Source organism: Aspergillus vadensis, assembly GCF_003184925.1.
Source record: "Aspergillus vadensis CBS 113365 unplaced genomic scaffold BO88scaffold_12, whole genome shotgun sequence".
NCBI classification, from domain to species: domain Eukaryota; kingdom Fungi; phylum Ascomycota; class Eurotiomycetes; order Eurotiales; family Aspergillaceae; genus Aspergillus; species Aspergillus vadensis.
This window is the reverse complement of record NW_020292050.1, coordinates 46,122-71,937: the sequence shown is the minus strand read 5'-3', so window position 1 is coordinate 71,937 and position 25,816 is coordinate 46,122. Positions and strand designations below refer to the sequence as shown.

General features: G+C 27.3%; 3 protein-coding genes across 3 annotated transcripts; all 3 read left to right on the top strand.

Moving 5' to 3' along the window:
• Positions 1 to 20,738: 20,738 nt before the first annotated feature.
• Positions 20,739 to 21,920, top strand: BO88DRAFT_425703 (SWIRM domain-containing protein; the record flags this gene model as incomplete). The annotated part of the gene is made up of 1 exon (XM_025708850.1): positions 20,739 to 21,920. The coding sequence occupies one exon, from the start codon at positions 20,739 to 20,741 to the stop codon at positions 21,918 to 21,920; it is 1,182 nt and encodes a 393-aa protein (XP_025562532.1).
• An 842-nt stretch (positions 21,921 to 22,762) lies between these two features.
• On the top strand, positions 22,763 to 24,280 carry BO88DRAFT_488125 (CDC50/LEM3 family protein; the record flags this gene model as incomplete). Its single annotated transcript, XM_025712599.1, has 6 exons — positions 22,763 to 22,859; positions 22,926 to 22,962; positions 23,010 to 23,106; positions 23,159 to 23,873; positions 23,924 to 24,086; positions 24,143 to 24,280. The coding sequence occupies 6 exons, from the start codon at positions 22,763 to 22,765 to the stop codon at positions 24,240 to 24,242; spliced, it is 1,209 nt and encodes a 402-aa protein (XP_025562531.1). The 3' UTR covers positions 24,243 to 24,280.
• Positions 24,233 to 25,809, top strand: BO88DRAFT_405079 (zinc metalloprotease). Its single transcript, XM_025706788.1, has 3 exons — positions 24,233 to 24,284; positions 24,347 to 24,988; positions 25,055 to 25,809. Exons 2-3 carry the CDS (start codon positions 24,701 to 24,703, stop codon positions 25,724 to 25,726), a joined length of 960 nt encoding a protein of 319 aa, XP_025562530.1. The 5' UTR covers positions 24,233 to 24,284; positions 24,347 to 24,700; the 3' UTR covers positions 25,727 to 25,809.
• Positions 25,810 to 25,816: the final 7 nt, after the last annotated feature.

The following is a 25,816-nucleotide window of genomic DNA, read 5'->3' as shown; positions in this document are numbered from 1 at the left end:
TGTAATATTTTAAATTTTATAAAATTCTTTATAATTATATTTAGAAAAAATTTTATTATTCTTTCTATAAATATAATTATAAAAATTATAAATTTAAGAAAGAAGATACTTGTGCAGTATCAGCAGTTTAATATAATTATTTTATTTTATATTTATACTAATAGCAGCAGCTACAGGGGTAGTATTAAAATGATAATCATTTTAAAATTTTATATTATTTACTATCCTGTAAATTATAATATAATATATAATATATATTAAAGAACTTATTAACATTAATATTGTTTTAATTTTTATTAAATGATTATATTTTATAGACTATATTATTAATAATTATAATATGTTTATTTTATTGATCCCAGTGCGCCTAGAGACATATAAATTAATTATTTTATTAATGATGAGATTATTATCCAGACCTGTACTAATTTTTATTAATTATTATTGAACAGATAAATATATTCTATATAATATTATTATAAATATTAATTAATTCTAAGGCCTCAGCTACAGGATTTTCCTGTAATAATTTTTTAATCATAAAAGGATTCATGGTAATAAATATATTAATTATCTTATTAAAACCAGTACTGAGGCTACTATATGAAAATAAAATATTAATATCAAATATAGTAATGATTCAATTTTTTTTAATATATTATACACGCCTCAGGGCCTTAGCTAATAAAATATAAAAAATTTAATAAAAAATTAACATATGATTCATATATCTAATAAATTAGTTTAAATTTATTCTTGAAGTATTTACCTTATATACAGGCCTGTATTAAATATAAAGCTTTATTTTTAATATAAATATAAATTAAAAAAATTACTCTTATAAGCTTATTAAATATTATTATAATTAATTTAATATATTTTATTTTTATACAGATAATACACAGGCGTATATATAAGAATATTTGATTATTTTATAAAATAATAATGAATAAACGCCAGAAATTAGATTTATTAATCTAGTTTATAAAGAGTATAATTTATTATTATATTATAGATTCTAGATTAATTCAGGGCCTTAATAAATAAAACATTAGCAAAAATTAATTTTTTTTATATATTTTGTTAATAATAATAAACCCCCTGCCAGTTATAGAGAAAAGAATACTATAATAAAATATCTTCATAAAAATAATTAATATAACTAAATCTTATATTTTTTAGTAATAAGTATATCCAGTAAATAGGATTTCAAATAAATATAATATATTTTTATATAAATTAAAAACTTTTCTAATCCACACGGGCGAAGCATTATATTAAAATAAATATAGAAAGATTTAGAAGATTATAAGAAGTATCTTATTTATATAAATATAAATATTATATAGTCGTAAATATAAGTAGTTCTTCTAGTTATCCTGGTAATATAAGATCTAGTTATTAAATTAATATTATTTGTTACTCAGCCACACGGCTGATATAAGTATATATAAACAAATCAATCCATTAATTAATTGATCAATAAATATAATTTTGATAATTAGAAAATTTGGAAGGATGCTTTTTAGAAATCTATACTTATTATTTTTCTTAGAAAAACTTTTCAGAATTAATATTATTTAGTAAAATATTTAAATATATAAATTCTTATATATAATTAACTTTATTATTTAAAATTATATAACTTTTCTAGTAGTTCTTTACAATATTATAGCTATATAATATTAAAAAATACTAGGAAAATAATATAGATAATGTTAGAGAGCAGTTAAATATAATTTTTTAAGAATTTTAATTCCTAGAAAATCTTAGTATATTTTCATAGAAATTCTAATTCTATTTTACCTGTTAGATAAAGATTGTCTAAAATTTAAAAAAAAATTATTTCCTATTTTTTATATATTTCTATAAGATAAGGTTTAAGATACTTAGCTATATAATTAATTAAATTTAGAAAATTTACCAATTATACTTGATGAAATTATAAAATAATATGTTTTTAGGTTTACAAAATTATTTTTATTAATATAATGTAACTGTACCTAATATATAAAAATAAATTAACAAAAATTAAAATAGTATCTAGCCCAGATACTTTATATAATATAATATAAAATATAATTCTAATATCTTTCTATAAAGTAAGCTGTTATATATATATAGATAATAATAATATTTTATAATATTTCTTAGATTAGTGGTACTGATTTTCAAATTAAAAATCCTTTAAAATAATCTAATTTTTGCCTTCTGTATTATTTATTAGGCTGTTATATTAATAAAGCTATATAAAATTAATATAAAGATAAGTTAAAGCTACTTTTAATTTATAATTATTTAATTAATTAGATGATTTTAAATTTATTTTCCTTTTTTTAATTTATTTATAAAATCAAGTTTTAATTCTTTAATAGTTTTTTAATCAACTAGATATCAAACTATTATTTTATCTTTTCTTCAAATATATATATTTATATTATTTTTATACTTCTTTCATCTTCTTCTTTACTCATTTAATTTTATTAATATATTCTAAATAAGCTTACTATATAATCTTTTATAAAAATTACTTTTACCAGCTTTCTCTATAACTTCTAATATAAAGAAGAATATAATAATATGATATGTATATTCAAGCAGGATATCCATATAATTAGAAAAATTTCAAATAATTCTTATTTAATAATTATTCAATTATATTTCTCTACTACAGATACTCTAGCAAATAAAAAACAAAGTTAAATTAATATTAATTATTATAGAATTAATAGCTAATCAGCTATTTTTCAAATCATAAAAAATAATTTATATAAGATTAATAATAGTCTTATGATTATTTTGATATACAGATAATTATTCTTTCAGGGAACAGCAGCTCTCAATTAGATTTATTAATTCAAATATTATTTCAGATTTCTAATTATTATATTTCAATATAACTTTCGATAAATAATACAGGTTAGAATTATTAGTATCTAAATATTTATTAGAAGTATATATATTCTTATGAAAAATCTTTATTTTAATATTAAAATATCTTTAACTTGTAAAAATTATCAAAAATATATAATATATATCTAAATTATAGATATTATTTTATATTTGTTAAATCTAAACTATAATTATTCTATAGAAGCTAGATAAAAATAATTATATAAATTGAAATATTATTTTTGATTTTGCTAAGTGTAACCAATAAAATCTTTAAATTTATTATTATTATATATTTTAGTTATTTAGATAAATATTTATTTAGATATGAACTTCTATTATAAGAATATAATAAAATCAATACAAATATATTTTTATAAATACATAATATATCTTCTTCTAGAAAAGATCTATATCATCCAGTAGAATGAGTATTTCGTTATAACTTTTTAATATTTAGTTTATCTAGAATTTATGATAATATCTTATATTCATACTTACTCTATAATATCTAGAGGTAATAATCATTTCTAGTATTTATCAATTAGATTTAAAGCTTTTCTAATCATTAACACATAATTATTACTATACTGGTGAGTATCTTTAGAAAGTATTAAATTATAATAAAAAATTTATAAAACTCTTTATTATTCTCTATATTATGTTTATTTTATAATAGTAATTTATTTGTAGTAAAAATAATAGTCTTTAAATATATAGATAATAGTTGTATTTATATTTTTATTATTTAAAATTATTATTTATAGTTTTAATACACGCATGACATATATATAGAATAGTAAAAGAAAAGATAAACTTTATTTTTATCTATTAAATATAGTCTGATTTATCTAATCAAATAATGTATTTCTATATAATCCATCCATGATTTTTATATTATAAATTTAATCAACCGTTTTATAAAATATTTGATTTAATCTCATATAAAAACTTTATTATTTTGATATTTGTTTTAATCCTGACCTGTCAGGAAGGATATATTCAGAATATTTGATAAAATAATAATACTAGAATTTCTTAAACAAGCTACTAACAATAGCTGTTCATAAATTCTAATATTATTATCTTATTAAATATTCTATAATCATAAAAGGGAATGTTAAGTAAACCCAGATATTCTCATTTCAATAAAACTTGAGATAAATCTCACTTAATTTTTAAGTAAAAATTTCAATAAATTTATTTAACCTTAAAATTAGTAATTGTATAATAATTCTCTTTTAATGAAGCCTGCTGTATATAAAGATTATGAATCCGGAAAAAATATTCAAATAATATTAGTAGCTTAAGACTCCTGTATAAAACTATATACGTAATAATAAACTTATAAAATGATATCCATGTAATACTAAATAGTAGACCCCGCAGTATTTACTGTCCTATAGGCCTTAAATTAAAAAATCTTATTAGTGTTGATATAGTTCTAGCCTTTATCAAATAACTATATTTTATAAATCATATTATTAATAATTATAAATCTCTTATTTTACTAGTCTTAGTATTTTGAGAAATATATAAAGGGGGATACTACTGCCACACCAGCCAGGCTTTCTCTATACTGGTCTTTGCTCATGCCACACCCTCTACCTATCTTAAAAGAAAAGGTTTTTTCTATTTAAAATAAGATCCCATTTATTAAAGATAAGGCTTGATTTCTACTAGAAGTAAACATATATTATCTTTTTAATCAAGTTATTTCTCTGCTTAAGATACTGTAATCATATCTTAAATATAAAGCTATCTAAAGCAGCAGGCAGTAAAAAATATAAAAAATACTATATTTTAAATAAAAGAAATCTTTCCTTTCAAGATAGATAGAGGGTGTGGCATGAGCAAAGGCCAGTATAGAGAAAGTCTGGCTGGTGTGGCAGTAGTGCCTTCCTATATATGATATAATTCTAAATAATAATTGAATTATTATCCAGGGTTATATTGACCTCTTTAATTATCATCAAATTAATTTATATTATAAAATGATATTACATAGATTAATTAACTTTATTATTCCAGCTAGAGAATCTTCCTGTAATATATTAATTGATTACTAAAAACTCTTCATAATAAGCATACTAACTATCTTATTAAGACTGATTGATTAATTTATTTATTTATTCATACACGCTTATGTCAGCCCTACAGCCGAGTGGCAGATGGTGTTAATCTAGTAGCCAGGTATTATAGTACCAGAGTGGCTAGAAAAATTATTTATATCTAAGATTATATAATATCTATATACATAAGATCCTTTAAATCTTTCAAGTCTCTTTATACTTATCTCTGTATATTAAGGTTATATAAATCAAGAGAAGCTCTAATCCATATAAAAATCATATATTTATCTAAAATTTTATTTACTGGATATATTTACTACCAGGAAGATATAAGATCTGTTCAGCTATATTAATCATTCTTTAATAAATATTTTTACTATAATATTCTCTTCCGCGTGGCTGGCAGGAAGAATATTATTATTAGAATAAATATATAAAAAGATAAAATTATTATTTTATAAAATAAAATGATTTTGTTTTTTTAGTATCTTATTTAATTAAGACCCTAAATTAGTCTCGAATCTATAATATAATAATAAATGTATTACTTTATAAATAAGATTAATAAATTTGAATAATCTTATCCTTAATAAGACCCTGAAAAATTAGAATATTAAAATATTAAAAATAATATTAAACAGACTATACTTTAAGGTCTTTTTTTATTAATAAAAGAATAAATCTATAGTAATTTCTCTTTGAATATATCTTTTATAATAAATTATATAATTATATAAAAATAGTCTTAAAAGTCTATTTATATATAATTATTTAAAAAATATATAATAATTCAAACATAGCCCTTAAATAATTATTATATTTAAATCTTGTATTTTCTTCTTATAAAAAATATATTATGACTAGAAACTCTTCCAGTAATTAGCTTATAATATATTAAATTATAATATACTTATTAACATTTACTGTCAGTATATTAGTATCAAGATAAAGATTCAGAAAGTTTTTATTTTTATTATTTTAAGAATCTGTATACTTGCTGCTTCTATAATAATTCATTTAATTTAATTTTGTAACTTAGACAGCCAGAAGTCCTGTACAGGAAAGAATCTTACTACTATTTATATTTGTTATTATATTATTATTAATTTCAATAATAAAAGCAGGTGCCTTCTGGTAAGATTATCTATAAATTATCTTAATATCCCGAGACTGAATCTGTTCAATATTCTATTACTTAATATAAGAAAATTTCTAGAGAATGATACAGTCTTTACTTCAGTAGTTTTTATTTAAAGTAGTTCTAATCTTCTTAGTCTCCAAGCAGGATTACTTTGTATAATATAATTAGTTGAGTTCTTGGCTATACAAGATAATAGCAGTATTCTGCGCGTTAGTTATGGTAATATCAGATAACTCACTGGAAGGCTCCTTTCCGTATATAATATCCGACCAGGGGGTCAATAGGTGTCAGGATCCCATCCTGGTGCGCTTCGGGAGTGAATCCTCTGGCTATCTATCCGCTAGACTATCCAGTAAAAGACTAGAATTCTGAGTCAACAGACTCAGAACGCGCATCTCTTATAAGGTTCAAATTCACTAAATGGCAGGCATGTGACTGGTTGTCACAATAGGAAGTCTGGTAGCATAGTTTGGCGTTGCTGACGGATCACCTCCAGGCGTGCCTGCCGATGTTCGCAGGTGCGTATCTTATTAAAACTAGAATTAACATTATTATATAAAAATAAGATTTGCTTACCAAATATAGTAGTAAATTAATCTTTCTCTAATATTTATATATATTTCAAGGTCTTGGCCAATGAAATATAGAAAATAGTAAATAATTAATTTATATAATTCATACATATAATATATTTTTCTAGAGCTTATTTCTGAAATACTTATTTTATATATATGATTATACAAAGTATAAAGTTCTATTCTTATATAAATATAGACTAAAGGATTATTCTTATAAGTTATTTTAGTATTATCGGAGTTTCAGAGTTAATTACATACTCATATAATTTCAAAATATAATCAATTCAATATATTTCATTTTTATATATACAATACGCAGGTATATATATAAAGATATTTAAATTAATATTTATTTGAAATAATTACAGGCATATGCTTAGAATCAGATTTACTAATTTAGCCTGTAAAATAATATAATTTATTCTTATAATATAAATCCTGGGCCAATTTAGGGTCTTACTGAATAAAATAGTAATAACATAACCCACAATCGCGCGGCCTATATAATCGCGCGGCCTACCTCCCTACCCAAAACACCTAATATGATTAAATTGAAGCCTTTAAATCAACACAATTCTATATATAAAATACTATATAACTAATTACTAGATGGTTTAGAACACTGTGTATACTTATAACTAATAATAAAATAATTAATGCACCATGGAGATATCTATAAGAGAATCTCTATAGATTAAGATACTTATTTAATCTTGTTACTAATCTCTATATCTTGATTATTTTAAATAGCTTGCTGTGTATTTTTAACTATAATTATTTCTATATAAATTATCTGTTTCTTTGAATACTTTTTTTCTATATTTATTTTTTATAATTTATATATAATTCTGCATTGTCCTTGATTAATAGGATTAAATTAATTATTATAAGTTTATATCTCTTAGAAAGTTGCTGTAGTGTAGAGTATATAAATAATATTAGATTTATTTAATATTTTTAAAATAGATATTCCACAGTATTTTAATATCTTTAGAAAAAAATTTATATTATATAATATTTAAAATACTGAGCCACTTGACTGGCTGTCTAGAGAAGATAATATTTTTAAAAAAATATTTAATTAATAAAGTATTTAATCAGGATTTAAAAGAACTAGATCTATTATTTTAAGTTTATTAATAATATTTGATTTTATTGGAGCTTACTGGTGTGCCTTAAAATCTATTCCTAAAAAATTAAGTTTATTAATATAATTACAGCTGTAGTATGCTTGCTGTTTAATTAAGTTACTATATATATTTAAGCATGCTAAAACAACTAATTTCCAGAGATTAAAATAAATAAGATAAATATAAAAATATATAAATAAAAATAACCTTATTTTTAGTATAATATTAGTTGAATTTAGGGGTTAGATAACCTATAATTATTAAGAATTAGAAAACTATAATTATCTATTATTTTACTTTTAATTAATAGAATAAAATGTTTTTGAAGCCATTGAAATTTAATTATATTAATTATTTAATTATTATTATTATTGTTAATTTTAATTTTTCAGGTAGGGAGAATAATTTAATCTTTATATTATATTTATAAATATATTTTATTCTTAAAAATTAGGATCAAAGATAAAATCTTTTTATTAAATTAAATATACTTAATTAAAATAATTTATTCATGGTTTTCTGGTTATGTCAGAAACAGCTAACTAATTTCTTAGAAACTAGTTATTTTTTTAATAGTAATAATCAGTTCCATAATAAATCTTATTTTATTAAAATTATATATATTATTTAATAAGATCTTATATTTTTATATGACTTCCTGCACCTGTTTAAACTAATCTTATATAATTTCAGGATTTTTTATTTGAATAATTATATTGTCTTATGTAGTGGGTTCGGAGAGATTTATATTATTTAATAAAATTATAAATCCAGTTAGTACTTGTTTCTTAGAATAATATATAATCTTATTTAAAGAGTAGTATTCATGGTGGTTAAATTATTTCAGGTAGGTGGTTGGAGGTGGTGTTTCGGGAGAGCCAGGCCGCGTGATTGTATTGGGCCGCGCGATTGTGGGTTACGTTAAGAACAATTTTTTACAAGATAAAAATAATTCCTTTTTACAGGGCAGTAATAATCCTACTTTTTATATATTTATTCTAATAATAATATTACTCTACCGGGTTTACAGAGGAAGAGATCACTATAATAAAAAAATATATTTAAAAATAATAAATATAATTAAACAGGTCTTGTATCTTTCCAGTAGCAAGAATCTTTAAAAATAAAACTTTATATAAGTATAATAACTTTTATAAAAATTAAGCCCCCCCTGATCCACGTGAGCAAAGTAATATATTGAAATAAGTATAAAAAATCAGAGAGTTACAAGTATTATATATATAGGGGGGCGCTACCGCCACACCAGCCAGGCTTCCTCCATACCGGCCTTCGCTCATGCCACTCTCTCTACTTATCTAAAAGGACAAGACCTGTTCCCTTTAAATTATAGTCTGTTTAATATCCCTCGCTGCCTTCTTTATCCAGTATATTAATGCCTGGGGTGTAAATATATACCTCAGACATAAAGATTCATAGAATAGTAGGCAGTAGAATATTATTTCTTTATAAGAACCCAGTCTTATCTTAAACGGATGCAACCTTATTTTATAAGATAGGCGGAGGGTGTGGCATGAGCGAAGGCCGGTATGGAGGAAGCCTGGCTGGTGTGGCAGTAGCGTCTCCCTATATATATTCTTAAATACAAGTAAATCTTCCAGCCACCCTGGCAGCTGCCTGGCTGCTAAGTTAATACTATCTATTACTCAGCTGTGGGGCTGATATACATATATATGAATAAATTAATCAATCAACTAATGAATTATATTTTCTTATTATAGAACATAATCTTTTTAAACAATATTTTTATATAGTTTTAATTAATGTATATAATATCTATCAGCATAGTAGCCTAGTAGTAAATATTGATAATAAATAAGTATTCAATTGATTTATACTAAAACTTCAAAGAATTACTTCTTTAAATTATAATAAAATATTAATTAAATTATGAATATATTTATAATATTGAAATATTATAACCACACCCAGAATTATGAGTCTGAAGAGTTTGGAACAAGCCTAGCACCATGCAAAAGCATGTCTACTAAATCTTTTAGAGATTAAAACTCTTAAAAGGTTACGTTTAACTGCCTTCTAAGACTCTTTATAGTGCTTTTCTAGTTTTTTTGATATTTTGATATTATATAACTATAATATTATAAAGAACTACTGAAAGAACTATATAATCTTAAGTAATTGAACTAATAATGAATAAGAATTTATATAGATATATATAAATAAAAATTCTATTAGAAAATATAAATGACTTTCAATATTCTCAGGAAAGTAATAATAAATATAAATTTTAAAGAATATCTTTCTAAATTTTCTTGATATTATATTTATATTTACAGAAAAAAAACTAAAAGCTTTTTCCTTAGATATATACATAAAAAACTTTATAAAAATAAATATTTTATAAATAATTAATTAATTAGATCAAACTAATTGAGTTTTTTATAATTACACAAAGTAGGGGTGCTGTACCTGCTTTATTATTTTAATTATTTTAAAAATATAATAGAATAGAAATTTATATTAATTTTTAGATTACATGTATCTAACTAGCTTAATAAATTATTTATTAAAAATAATAATACCTGTCTAACTTGATTTATATAGACATTATAATTTTTTTGAGCTAGATCCTCTAACAGAGAATTTAGAATTAATTATATATGAAAAATTTAACTACTCTAACATAAAAAGTAGAATATAATAAAAGTTAATTGATAAAAGTATTACTATCTCTAGTAACTGTAGTCTTAAATCTTAAAATTATAACTTAAAATTTTTAAATAATAATATATTTCTAATTATATATAGTATAAGAATATAAAATATTTTATATAAATAAATACCCCCTGGGTCTTGCAAGGCATAATATTTAATTATTATAAATATATTTAAACTCTTATTAATATAATTATTAATCTTTAATCTAATTAGAAATGATGATTCCTTGAAATATGAATAGAAATTAATTATATAATTATTTATTGTTAATATCTATTCCTAGACGATTATATTGATAAATATTATATATGTAAATTAAATAAGAACTTAGAAGAGAATTATTTAGAAAAAGACATTTATTTATATTAATAAGAAAATTTAATTATTATTATATTACCAGCTCCATGGACTATTTATATAAGAATTTTATTAAATAATAATAATTTTAAGATTATAATTTATAATCAAGACCAATTTATTCTTTAATATTATAAATATTAAGTATATATATATTAATATTATTATAAGCATCTGGCAGGGGATTCCTTAGCACCCCAGTAAAAGCACGCCCACCAAGGCTTTTAGGGGTCAAAACCCTTGAAAAGCTATATTTAACTGTCATTTAATATTATCTATATTGCTTTTCCGGCACTTTTCGACATTGTGTAGCCATAGTGTCGCAAAGAATTACTAGAAGAACTATATAGTTTCAAGTAATAAAACTAGCTATATATAAGAATTTATATATACAAGTAAATGCTTTACTGAAGAATCCTAATAATTTTAAATACTATTAGAAAAGTAATAAATAGATATAAGTCTTCTAAAGTATTTTTCTAAATTTTTGGGGTATTATAATTATGCTTATAAAAAGAATAATAGAACTTTCTTAAATATAATTATAAAAAATTTTATAAAGATTAGAAATATTACAGATTTATAACAGACTAAATCAAGTTAATTACATTTGATATAATATTAAAAAAATAGAAGCTTATTAATACCTGTAATTTTAATATTATAATTATACTTAGAGGCAGTGAGACAGATTTTTATATTAATTTCTAAATTATATATATTTAACTAGCTTGACAAGATATATATTAAAGATAATACTATTGATCTAATTTCATTAATTTTTTTAAAAATATTAATTTTAGCTAAGCCAGAGCCTCTAGTAAAAAATATAGAATTATATATATAAAAAATCTTTAATACAGTAATCCAACTGTTTTATTATAAAAATTAAAATTAAATTAATTAAATTAATAGAAATATTACTATCTACAGAGACTCCAAGATCTCAAATTATAAGATTATAATTAAATAACTTTTTTAAAATCGTAATATATTTTTTATTATATATAAGAAAAATGTAATATTTCATATATATAATTATCTTCTAGATTAAAGCCCTGGGTGTAGACATAATATTTAAATATTATAATATATAATTATTTCTATCAATATAAATGTTAATATAATCAGGAGAAGTAATTTTCTGAAACATTAATACAAAATAAATATTTATTTATTATAAATCTATAACTGGACTGCTATATTAATAAATATTATATATATTAACTAATCAAGGCCCTGGAAGAGAATTATTTAAGAAATTTTTTTTTATTTTGATAATAAAATTCAATAATAATTATATTATTTATTAAATTATTTATACAGGAGTCTTGTTTAATAATAATAATTTTAATATTATAATTTATAAATGAGATCGGTATATTCTATAATATATTAAATATTAAAATTATAAATATTTATATTAATATTACCGCAAGCAGCCGGCCTGTATATATTATATTTAGTATAATAAAAAATATTATATTCTTAATTATATTTATAAATATAAAAAAGCACGCCAGGAAATAATCTATTACTAATATCAAATTATATTTTTAGATTTTCTATTAACTCTCTGGTTGAATATTATATATAAGAAATTTTCTAAACTATTTAAGATTATTTTAATTAATATACAGAATACTGCTATTATTTTATATAATTAAAAGTTTAGCTAATTATATCATATAAAATAGAATTATACCCGCTTAAAAATAAAAAAAAGATTATAGTAATTTTAAACAAAAGTTACTATAGCAGGAATTATAGAAAATTCTAGACTTGATTATAAAATAAGTAATATTATATTAGATAATTTTATATTAAATAACTCTACACTGAATCTCGGGATACTAAATACTATGGTTGACCCCGGTAATTTTGTTAGTATGGTGGAGAGGTGCAGGGGGTTGAATCCTTCCAATTCTGCTGTTTATATAATTATTAATACTTTGTATGGCCATCTTCCGCGTTGATCACTGCCTGGCACCTTGCAGGCATACTATTAATTAAATTATTTAAGAATGCCTCTGGTAAAGTATCCCACGCAGCTCATATAATCTCATGTAATTAATTATATAATAACTGCTTATCCTTAGGATAGTATTGCTTGATCCAGTTTTTAATCTAGTTCCAAACAGCTTTAATTGGATTGAGATCTGGTGAGAATACTGGTTAAGTAATTAAAAAGATTCTATATTTATTAAATTCTTGAATAGTAGTTCTACTTATATGACTAGAAGTATTATCTTGCATTAATTAAAGTCATTATCCATTGCATTTAACTAAGTATATGAAATTATTAATAATAGAAAAAATATATTCAGTATAATTTTTAATATTAATACTCCTCTATTCTTTCTTTCAAAAGAGGTATAGTCTTTTAAAATCACTGTAAAAAAAGATTTAAAACATCTAACCATACTTACATGGAGGATTTATATAAAGATAAATTTTATCAAGTTCTTTACCAGACTTGTGAGTTATATAAATTCATTTATAAAAATCTGAGATTATCTAGATTTTATTAGTCCAGAGTATTCAATTCCATTGATCCCGTGTTTAATATAGATGTTCAAAGGCCCAGGCTAATCTTACTTATTTATTAACTGGTGAAAGAGGTGGTTTTCAAAGTATTTTATAATATATATAGCCTTACTTTTTTAAAGAATATGTTAAGACTATTACTTTAATAGAAAGATTAAGCTCTTTAATAATATAATAATATAACAGCTGACGCGTATGCTTTAAACTTGATATTTATTATATAATATAATTAACTTTTTTATCTGAGAACTTTGATATATTATCTTTTACTTTATAAGATATAGCTTGTTGATTTTAATATATATATTAAACTTGGTGATAGCTAATCTGTAGCTGATTAATTATTTATTAATAGATAAAACCAGCATCACGAAGAGTAAGAATACAGATATAATTATTATAAAATAGATATTTTGAATTCGCTTTCAGAGAGATAGGTTCAGGTGTAGAAAATATTTTTGAAATACTAAGAATCAGTAAAATATATTATTATTTTCATGTTCGTGAGCTTTAATTTCAACCCGGGGCTAACTATATTAGGCAAGCGGTATTAGTTAGGAGACTTACTGCTGGAAGGATTCAACCCCCTGCACCTCTCCACCATACTAACAAAATTACCGGGGTCAACCATAGTAGAATCAGTTCTAAAATATTAAAATAGTTCAAAAATAATTTAAAAAAAGATGTCTATTTCTATAATTAAAATTAATAATAATATAATAATAAACATAAATAATAATAAATTCTTTTTTTATACAGGATCCCTGGCTATCTAGATCAATAAAATTAAATTAATAAATTACTGATAAAGTAATAAATATATAAATTTTAATAATAAAAATAAACTCTCTAAATCTTAATTATAATAATGATAATATTAGTACTTATTATTAACAGTTATATTATAACTTAGTATATTACACGCTAACTACTAGAAGATTTTTTTAATCATAATATATTTTTTTAAATAAAAAAGTAAATCTGAAAATTCAATCTATTTATTATCATTTTTAATATTTTAATATTCTGATCTTTCGGGGCCTTGCTAAGAATAAGATTATTTATATATATAATATTCATGATTCTAAACTATGGAAAGGCATTTCAGTATTAAAAATTTATAAAATTATAAATATTTATAATAAATATTTAATTATTATGAATTTTAATTTATATTATCTGATATAGACTGTATTGAAAGATAATTATTAAAATTTTAAAATAAAATTTCTGGTTAAATTAATTATTAATTATAATATTAATCTAAAACTACTGCTTCCTGAAAAAAGTAATTATAAAATTATTTCTAATTTTAATTTAATTTTTAAATTATTAAAACACCCGCGCTGGAATAATAAAACTAGATAATTATTAAAAATAATTCTAGTAAAATAAATTATATAATATTTCTATCCAGAATATATAAATAAAAAATGAAATAAATATAAAAATAATATAAGTATATATATTTAGAAAAGAATAAGAAAAAGCTCTATATAATTTAATATTTAATAAATAAGATAACTAATAAAATAATAAGAATTATATATTATAAATAAATTAATATAAATAGATTTCTCTAAAAATTCTAATAATTAATATAATAAATATAATTCAGAAATAGTTCTGAACTTATTTTTATATTTATTCTATATAATTTAAGTAGTAATAACACCCTAATTAACAATGTAAAAAAATACTAAAATTTTTTAAAAATACTTTTTCCTGAAATCAGTATTATTAATTTAAATAATATTAATTATTCCTATATATACTATCAATTATTCTGTAAGAAATCTACAGAATTATATATTATATTATATTTTATAAAGTATCTAACCTGGATAATACTTTAAATTTTATTCTATAATAAGTACTGTCTTAAATCAAGTAAATATTATTAAAATATTTAATATATATTTAAATTAAAAATATTTTATATATTTCTAAATCTTAATTAAAATTATTCTTCAGAAACCAAATAAAAATAATTATATAAAATTAGAGAACTATTCTTTTATAATTTTATCAAATATACAGTATCTAGTAATCATAGTAATATATAAAAATAAATATAAAAAATATATAGAAAAATATAGACTTATTTAAATGAATATAATAAATATCTAATCTAGTATATAATAACAGGTAATTAAATTATATTGTTCTATTTAGTCAGATAGTTTTGTAAAAAGAGTTATCTTTAATAAGTTACTTTATAATAATACTAGCAGTGCTAGTAATACTAAAAGTAAATATATTATAAATATAAGTATATTATATATGAATATATATACATATATAAAGATTATGAAGTAATTCTTTTAATCTATTTTTAAAATTAAATAGAATCTTTATTTAAGATATTGTAAATATCTGTATATATTAAAACATCTGCCTGGCAGAGATATTCTCTGGTATTAATATTATTTATCAAATTTTTCTATTATTTTATTATTATCTTTACAGATACTTTTCGCGTCGGTTATATTATTTACGACTCAATTAATTTCTGATTCAGTATGTTTCTTTAAATAAAAATAAGCAGTGATTATTTAAAAAATATTCAAAATAAAGAATTAGAAAGAAGCGGATATAAAAATAAGTAATATTTATTTAGAAGATATCTGAAGCAAAGATTCAAGGAGGAGTAGATATAAAGATAAATAATATTTATTTAAAAAATATTTGAAATAAAGATTCAGGGAGGAACAGATATAAAGATAATTAATATCTATTCAAAAGGTATCTGAAATAAAGATTCAGGAAGGAGTAGATATAAAGATAAGCAGTTTTTGTTTGAAAGGTGCCTGAAGCGGAGCTTCAGGAAGGAGTAGATGCAAAGGTGAATCTTGGTAGGGAAGGAGGGCCAATATTTCTAATATAATCTTCTCTATATCAGATATTATAATTATAGTATTTTAATAATTTCTATAAATACTGTCTATATTTTTAAGAATTATCATAAGTATAATTATTTTTTTTTGTAATTACTACTTTCACCTAGAAGTTTTATAAATATTCTTATTAAAATTAAATTTTATCTTACAATCTTTATAAGTATTATAAAAACTAGATTTACCTTTATTTTTATAATTATTAATGATTTTATTTTATAGAATATATTAGAACTGCTTTTCATAAATAACCTTTTATATATTTAGAAATTAAAATATATTATAAATAATACTTTTCTAGTTTTTTTATTTTATATAAGTAATTAATTATTTCTTTATAATTAGTATTATCAAGTAGTTTTATTTTTTATAATTAAAATATATCATAATTTTAAAAATACTTACAGGCTTATTAACCGGTATTTATAAAATTATATAAAATTTTTTATAGATAATAGCTTTGTAATTTTTTATTTTATAGAATATATTCTTAAAATTATTTAAGTTTATTCATAAATAATAATATTTTTCTTATATAAATAATTAGATTTTTTATTCTGCTAGCTAAGATTTAAATATATTTTCATAAAAAATAATACTAGATTCGACTTATTTACAGAAAATTCTGATTATTATAAATTTTATATTTAATTATTATGAAAAAAGATTCGTAGAATAAATAAGATTATTTTACATTTAATTTTTAAGTTTTATAGTTAAGTTCTATTTTTATTTCTATTATCATTAAATATATATAAATAAATTATTTATGAAAATTATTTAAAAAATTTATATTTTTCTGGATTTTTCTGTAGCTATTTTAATAGTAATTTTAATAAATTAATAAATTAAAGAATTTAAAGAATTTTTTATGAGTACAGTTTCTAGTATTTTATATAAATATAATTTAATGAATTATCTTACGGGGTTTGAGCAACAAGATTATAAAAATAAATATAATAAAATAATTTTAAAAATTATATTTTATTCATAAATATCAAATATAGAATAAATTTTTTCTATAATATCATTATTAACTATCCTATCTTTATCTGTGAATAGTAAGATATTTATGGATAACTGATATATAAGATAATATATTAACTAAGCTTCGTGACAGAACTATTATTGTATGGATATTCCTCGCGATAATAAATATCGTAAGGATTATAAGTATTTAGGTCCTTACAATAGAGTATAAAATTTATTTTATATATAATATTAAAAATAAACTATATTAGCTGCAAAACAGGAGATATACTTATAGTATTTATTTTATTTTGTAATATTTCTAAAATTTTCAATAGTATATTATATAAATAACTACTATACAACCTTTACAAATATTATATTTTTTATATATATTAATTAGCTCTGCAGTTCTTTTAAGAAATATTATATGATATTAATCCTACTGGAATATATTATATTATATATATAAATCAATAAAGATATCCTGCAGAAACTACTATTATTTTAATGTTTATATATATACTTTTTATAATATAAATATTATAACCTAGGAAGATTTTTCAAATAATGTAGATAATATTAGTATAGTTACAAAGAATCCCATAAAAACGAAATTATAAAGTTTAGTGTTATAGTTTTATAATAATGTAATATATTAGTTGTATATAAAATATACATATATATATTCATATTTAAATTATTAGAATTCTAAATCATCTACTTTTATTTTTCTAAGATAATCACAAGAAAATAAATTTACAGCTTCTGAAAAAAATCTTAAAACTAGATATTAACAAGTTTATTAAAGATTTCTAACCTTTAAAAAGATAATCTCTATGTAAAAATTAATTAAAGTATTTAGAATTTTTTAGATTAATATAAATATAAATATTATAAAATGCCTGTAATTTATGATTTTATATTTAAAAAAACAAGAAGTAAAAAAATAAAAAATAGTTTTTATATATAAAATTCATAATATATATATCTATATAAGAGGCCCCTTTCGTAACCTCTTTACTTTTGCATCTACTTCTTCCTGAAACTTTATTTCAGATGCCTTTTGAATACTTCTTAATCTTTATATCCATTTTTTCTTGAATCTTTACTTCAGATCATTTTTTAATATCTCTTTATCTTTATATCTGCTCCTCTCTGAATCTTTATTCTGGATACTTTTTAGTTATTTCTTTATTTTTCTATCTACTTCTTCCTGAGTCCTTATTTCAGGTATTTTTTAAATATTTTTTATTTTTATATCTGCTTTTTCCCGAATCTTTATTTCGAATATTTTCCAAAGATTATTATTCATATGATTTATTTATATAGAAGTGATCAAGATAGCTATTACTTTATCTAAATAAGTCTAGTAAAATTATATAATCTAGCTAGGACCTCCGGCGTGGCCTGCAAGGCAGTGAAATAGAGTAAGGAATAAAACAAACAAACAAAAAAACCTTCGAATAATCAGAATATTAGAAACGTCAAGAATGATTTTAAAATAAAGTATGATTCTTAGAAATTCTATATATGATTTAACTTATCATATCTTCTACATTGCCCTCAAAAAAGTCCTCAGAACTATCGCAAATAATATAAAAAAATACATTAAGCTTGTATATATATATATATGATAAATACTAATTTACTCAGAATTAATCACTGTCCACCCGTAGATGTGAAAGATTTGTATTGTATAATGTTTAGTCATATAATCTTACCTGGAACATATGACTAATAACACTGCGCGGATCACCTAACCTGCCGGGTTGCAGCCAACCCGCTGCTCCGCTCCTAACAAATAAACAGACAGACAGATAAGTAAGATTTGACTATAAGAATTGCTCTAAACATCATTTGAATAACAAAAGACAGTTCGAATAACTCCATAATATCTTTTGTTGTATAAGGAACATACTCATCTATGTAAGATTGTAAGCTTACCACTAAACCACTAGCGCTTGTTAATGACTGTTGAAGCACACCTTCGCACATCCTTTTGCCCATTCTTGGTAAGATAGATGGTCATATGTAGGGGAAATGATGACTGGGACCTTGCTCAGCTGACTGAGTAATTGGTTTAGAATGCCAACTATCAGAATCAGTACGAGCGAAGCAAGCAGTTATCATTGTCTGTTGGTAAACCATATATAGAGTGTTGTATTGAACATATTTATTGCCTGCACCATACCTATGGAGGATAAATGACGACTGATTATCCGGCTGTTGATCAGAGAACTTAAGTACACAGACCCCACTAGTCACTTATGCAAGGGTCAACGGAGCCACTGCATCACAACTCTCGTCGACGGCTAAATACCCCCAAGTGTATACAATACGTTGGCTAAGGAAGTCATGAAGGATGCCCAGTCTGACTTGTCAGGCAACAATGGAATCTGTGGGGCTCAGTGTCAGCCACTGTGTATTAGGCTGCGATGCAGCAACAGATGATCTGACTTTTGTTAAGTACGTACACAGTACGAAGGTAGTCATAGTTTTCAGCCTAACATGCCGGAGAAAGCCTACCAGTCACAAGAAATATCCATTGGTGGGTACACCGCTAAACGGAATTGGTGCCCCTCAATGGATCCCAAACAGACAGCCAACAGCCTTTGCCCTCCACCCCCCTTTTTCTATTATTACACAGTAATCAGTACTCGACCCCGCTTTCCCATGGCTGTTGTCGTCATGTGGTAGATCATTTACCAAACCCTCTCATCATATGGCTTTCCCATAACATCGTATCATTCGCTGTCAAAGCGCCAGGCCGTTCCTTCTGATTCATATTCGACTTGTAATTGCTCAAGCGCTAGGTCACCAGCCTCAACCTCTGATCTTGCTCCCAGCTATCCGGTGTTAGGCGTTTGGGATTAGACGCTGGCACGGTTCCCCTTTACTGCCACGCGCCAACCCCGCATGAACAATGTTGATGTATTTCATTACTGCTACTAGTAGTTCCCATCCGGCACATTGACTCATACGCCTGAGTGCCGGTTCTTACCCGTCGATGGGAACCAGTTCGCTGTCCTACAAGTCTTAATTGATTCTGCTCCTCAAGGAACCCAAATTTTCGAGTAAACTTGGACACGCAATACGGAACACAAGGAGAAATAGATTGATTACTCATAATCAGTAACTCTAGCCTACTCGGCCATTGTGAGCCTTATCGCCGAGACCCAAGCCATATCCATTTATTGCCACCAGACAAAGAGGCGGCCCTGACAAATCATTTGCACGTGTGTCTGCCAACATTATTGCCAAACATCTGTTCCATTGACTTCCATATCACCATCTCATCAGCGTACAAACGTTCTTTCGCCTTCAAACAGATGACTACCTGAAACTGACCTCAGAAGCAGATTTCGTGTTGTATTTATTCTCAGCTAGTCGTCCCACCACACATTCTGCTCACTTCTCCATTGTGAAGCAATCAAACCATCAGATTGTTTCAGGCGATGACCTCATTCACTGCTGCTTCTTTGACCAGTCGTGGTGATAAGGTCAATATGAGTCGTCTGCCGTCTGTTTCGAGTTTAATGTCCCCCCCAGAGTCCAAGCCCCTCGAGAGCTTCAGTCCCACCACAATTTCACCGTATACAATGTCCCAGGATCCGCCGTATAACCATGAAGTGAGGCTTCCTCCCATGCCGAGTGATCACAAGCGAACACAGTCGGAAATGAACTTGCCATCGCCGCCAGTCACTCCCTATACTGGGAATAAGAAACGGCGATCGAATGGACCAGAACCGATTGATAAGGATGCCGTCGTCGGTTCCTCCAGGGACCCTGTTCTCTTTCCCCGCCACGAAGGCCTTACTGATATTGCCACTGATGAGCCGTTGTTTGGGTCCATGCTCCCCCCATCTGCGGAAGCGTTGGTTGACCAGCATATAAATTCTCACATGGCGAGATTTGAGAATAAACTTAACAAGCCGACGCGTGACGAATATCTTCTAGCTCTTTCATGCGTGCCGATTGTATCTGCCCAATTTAACCGGAACCCAGCAGCATGGGCTAGGGAAGAGCGGGAGACCTTAGAACGCCAGCTTTTGATGATGAATCGGTGTCGTCCACGTGCTATGGATGCGAAGCTGAAGAAGATCGCTCCGGCTCCTGCAAAGAGGGCAGTTGCTGCCCAACCTCGTCTGCAACGGACACCAAGGGTAAAGCGGACGCCAAAGTCCACACCGAAGCAAAGGATCCTCGATACATTTGACTCACCCCCGTCGAGTGCCAAGCCGCCTCGCGCCATAGGCACAAACCGGGATGATACAGATTACCATTCCATCAAGGACTATTGCCCTTCAATAGAGACCCTAGGAGGCAACGCAAAGGCACTAAAGGCAGATTGGAAAGGCCAAGTGTTAGATCTTAGCCATGATCCGGACCGGCATTTGCTGAGCTCTGCAGAGCTCAACCTTGCTGCTACTTTAAGGCTTTCATGTGCAACCTACCTATGCAGCAAGCGTCGCATTTTCGAAGCCCGGGTGAAGGCTTTGAATGTTGGTAAGGAATTTCGGAAGACCGATGCTCAGCAGGCTTGCAAGATTGATGTCAATAAAGCAAGCAAGCTCTGGACGGCGTATGAGCGGGTTGGTTGGTTCGACCCCGAACATTTCCGACAGTATCGAAGATAATATGCTTGGAACGGTTGAACCCTGTGGATCCCGATGACCTGCCTTCCCCATTGATATACTGGTAATGATGCGTCAGAGACGTGGTCGCATGTCTGTACCATCATTAGTACAATTGCAATTCTCAACTCACAAGTTTCACGCCCGTCAATTAGCCATCGAATATTGGTACGGTACTTACATTTGTCACTGAGCATAGCTGGATTCTCTGCAACAAGTGGCAAGGCTGCATACGGTGTTATATTGCTCTTTCTTTACCCCATTTTTCTTTCGCTGCGTTAGGCCACCAGATACGGATGTTATTGATTCGATTCAACACTTGGCGTCTTCAGACAGCTTTCAATTACCCTTTATTTTTTTGTCTGGCGTTATTGTTTCTCAAGGGCTGGAACAATTGGCTGCGATAGGTTAGGTTTTGTCTCTCATGTCGTTCTCCCGATCATTATGCCGACGGCTTGCCATGGCGTCTAGTTTTCATTAGAGTGGTAGATTGTTTCTCGTTGCTCAATTGGCATGTTTCCAACAATAAGTTAAAAGTGGGGTACGAATAGTCAGTATTGTAAAAGTGACGATTCATGCACTGCTTTTGAGCGCCTCAGAATCTTCGGAGCGCCCGAGGACAAAAATAATGTTCATGACAATGTAACAGTATCCCCCAAGCGGATGTCGGGATGTCAAAGCCCGCCAATTACGCAATCCCGTCGCCTGCTAAGCCTGCGCCACCATCATTCACCCTCAATCTCTATCCATCTTTATAATTACTCTCCCAGAATATTACTTCTTCTGGTGTTTCTGCAACTGCTGCAGTAATTGCCCAGGACGTTTAATGGAGGATTTGAACAACAATGTCCCATCCCGAAGCGACCCGTGCGGAGTCCTTGGACGAGCAAGAACATAGGGGGGGAGCTGACGATAAGAAGCCTAAGAACAGGAGACCAGCAAGTGAGACTTTTGACTCGTTCTGAATGCGATGGACTATTCTTTACTAACTCTAGTTTATCACTGCAGATACTGCGTTCAGACAGCAGCGTTTGAAAGCCTGGCAGTAAGTTATTTTGATGGTATACTTTGCCCTCGTGCTGACGCATATAGACCAATATTGACCCCAAAGAGCGTACTGCCTCTTTTCTTTGTTATTGGTGTGATATTCGCCCCCATTGGTGGTCTGCTGCTATGGGCCAGTTCACAGGTATGTAATACCTCCCATAGAGCCTCTTCAATAACCAACGAGCGATCACCAGGTACAAGAGATTGTCATAGACTATTCTGAATGTGCTGAGAAGGCGCCCACCTCCTATGCAGCCTCGATTTCAGACCAAGTTAAAACTTCGTTCAAATCATCAGGCGATAATTCCATTCCAACGTGGCAAAGATTCAATGAGAGCGGAACTACAGTCTGTCGATTGATGTTTGAGATTCCGGATACCTTGGAGCCACCTGTGCTTTTATATTATCGCTTAACGAACTTCTATCAGAATCATCGGAGATACGTTAAGTCCATGGACACAGATCAGCTGAAAGGAAAAGCAGTTGACAACAGCACCATAAATGGTGGCTCTTGCGACCCCCTCAAACTTGACCCCTCAACTGGCAAAGCATATTATCCATGCGGCCTTATAGCCAATTCTCAATTTAACGATACCATTCGCAGCCCAAAGCTTATTAACAATGGTGTGACTGCTGAGACCTACAACATGACTAATAAAGGCATTGCTTGGGACAGTGACAAGCAGCTCATTAAGAAGACTCAGTATAATAAATGGCAGGTGGTTCCTCCGCCTAATTGGCACGATCGATACCCTAACGGTTATGTCGACGGTATACCTAATCTTCATGAAGACGAAGAGTTTATGGTATGGATGAGAACTGCTGCGCTGCCGGCTTTCAGTAAGCTATCACGCAGGAACGATACAACGGCAATGACTGCAGGAATCTATCAATTGGACATTGAAGACCGTAAGCTCCAGATCGAACTTAACATCAAAGTCAACGCTAAACGCGCGCAGGCTTCCCTGTCACCGAGTACGGCGGTACTAAATCGATACTCATATCAACACGGACCGTCATGGGCGGGCAAAACTCATTCATGGGTATTGCCTATGTCGTTGTAGGTGGTCTGTGCATTGTTCTCGGGGCATTATTTACCATTGCACATCTTGTTCGGCCGAGGTAAGGAGATTTGGTGAACTTAACGACTTTTGTCCGTGCCTAGGCTGATTTATTAGGAAACTTGGCGACCACACTTACTTGACCTGGAACAATGAGCAGGAGAGCTCGGCTGTGGCAACCGGGCGGGACGGCAGATTTGGTTCTCATGCTACTTAAGAAGCATACATTCACTTTCCCCTTTACTTATTGTTCATCGATGTTGGTTCTGCTCTTGCTCTTCTTGGTCTACGGACCTAACTTACAGTGTGAATTTATACTAGGCGTTTGTACGTGGCGTTCCTAAACAGGATCTGATACCCACAGGTATTTCCCGTGGGACTGAGTTTTTACGATAGTTTCGACACATCTGTCTATCTAGGAAAAATAAACCGCACCTGCTAGTCAATGTGCCCTTCCTTTTGGCGCGATCTGAGAGAGGGTCAATCTTCTCGGCGAAACGCGTCTATCCATTCTGTGGGATATGTCCCTGGCATGCAGCATTCCTGACACGGGGGATTGTTTGGGATCTTTCCAGATTCCACGTAGCGGTTGGCAATGAGGCTTATGATCTTATATCTCTCACCTCGTCTCTTGTCTTCGGTGCAATAGAAAATCTTCACTGCCCGATACACAATATGACATTGTTACTCAACTTCCACGCGCTCTTTACCGTCATTGTTTTTGCCAATCTTTCAACCAGATGCAATGCACTGCTCTCTGGACGTGACTTTTGCTCCACGCCGGCGCCTGGTGAGTCACTCCGAGCAGAGCACAAGAGATTGTATAATCTACAGGCCCAACGTGACAGCACCGCTGAGGAAAGCCGGGAGGTGGTGTCTATGATTGAAATCGAGACATGGTTTCATATCGTAAGCAGCAATGAAGCATCAAACACGGTATCAGACGACATGATCACCAGCCAGGTCCGTCACCGTTAATTTGTTGACTTATGTGTGCGCAATATCCTGTTTTAGACTAACAACTCCTAGCTTTCCTATCTTCAGAAGGCATATGAAAGTGCGACTATCAGCTATCGGTTGGAGGGCATTACTCGTCATATAAATGACTCTTGGGCGCGAAATGATGATGAATTGGGTATGAAGAATGCCCTACGAAGGGGCAATTATAGCACTTTAAATGTCTATTTCCAAACAGATCTTCAGGCGTCTTCCGACGACACTTCTCGGGGCTTCCCTAATAACGGCAATCGACGAACAGATGTGTCGGATCAATCATCAGTAACCGTCCTTGGCTTCTGTACGTTGCCTGACCCGAGCGTGAATTCCAGCAGCCCTCGTTCTAGTTACATCAAGGATGGTTGTAACGTGTTAGCCGATACCATGCCGGGTGGTAGTTTAGCGCAGTATAACCAGGGCGGCACAGCGGTTCATGAGGTTGGCCATTGGAATGGGCTACTGCACACGTTCGAAGGTGAATCATGCTCCCCTGATAATGAAGGAGATTACATTGATGACACCCCTGAGCAATCTGAGCCTACGAGCGGATGTCCCGCCGAGAAGGATTCATGCCCAGATCTTCCTGGCCTTGATGCAATCCATAATTTTATGGACTATTCATCTGATGACTGTTATGAGAGTTTTACTCCAGATCAAGCTGAGAGAATGAGAAGCATGTGGTCCGCTATGCGAGAAGGGAAGTGACGGACGCATGCAGGGGTATATATAATTTGCACATATACCAGCTATAGATACAAAAGAATGGTAGCACGAATATTAATGTCTCATTGTTGT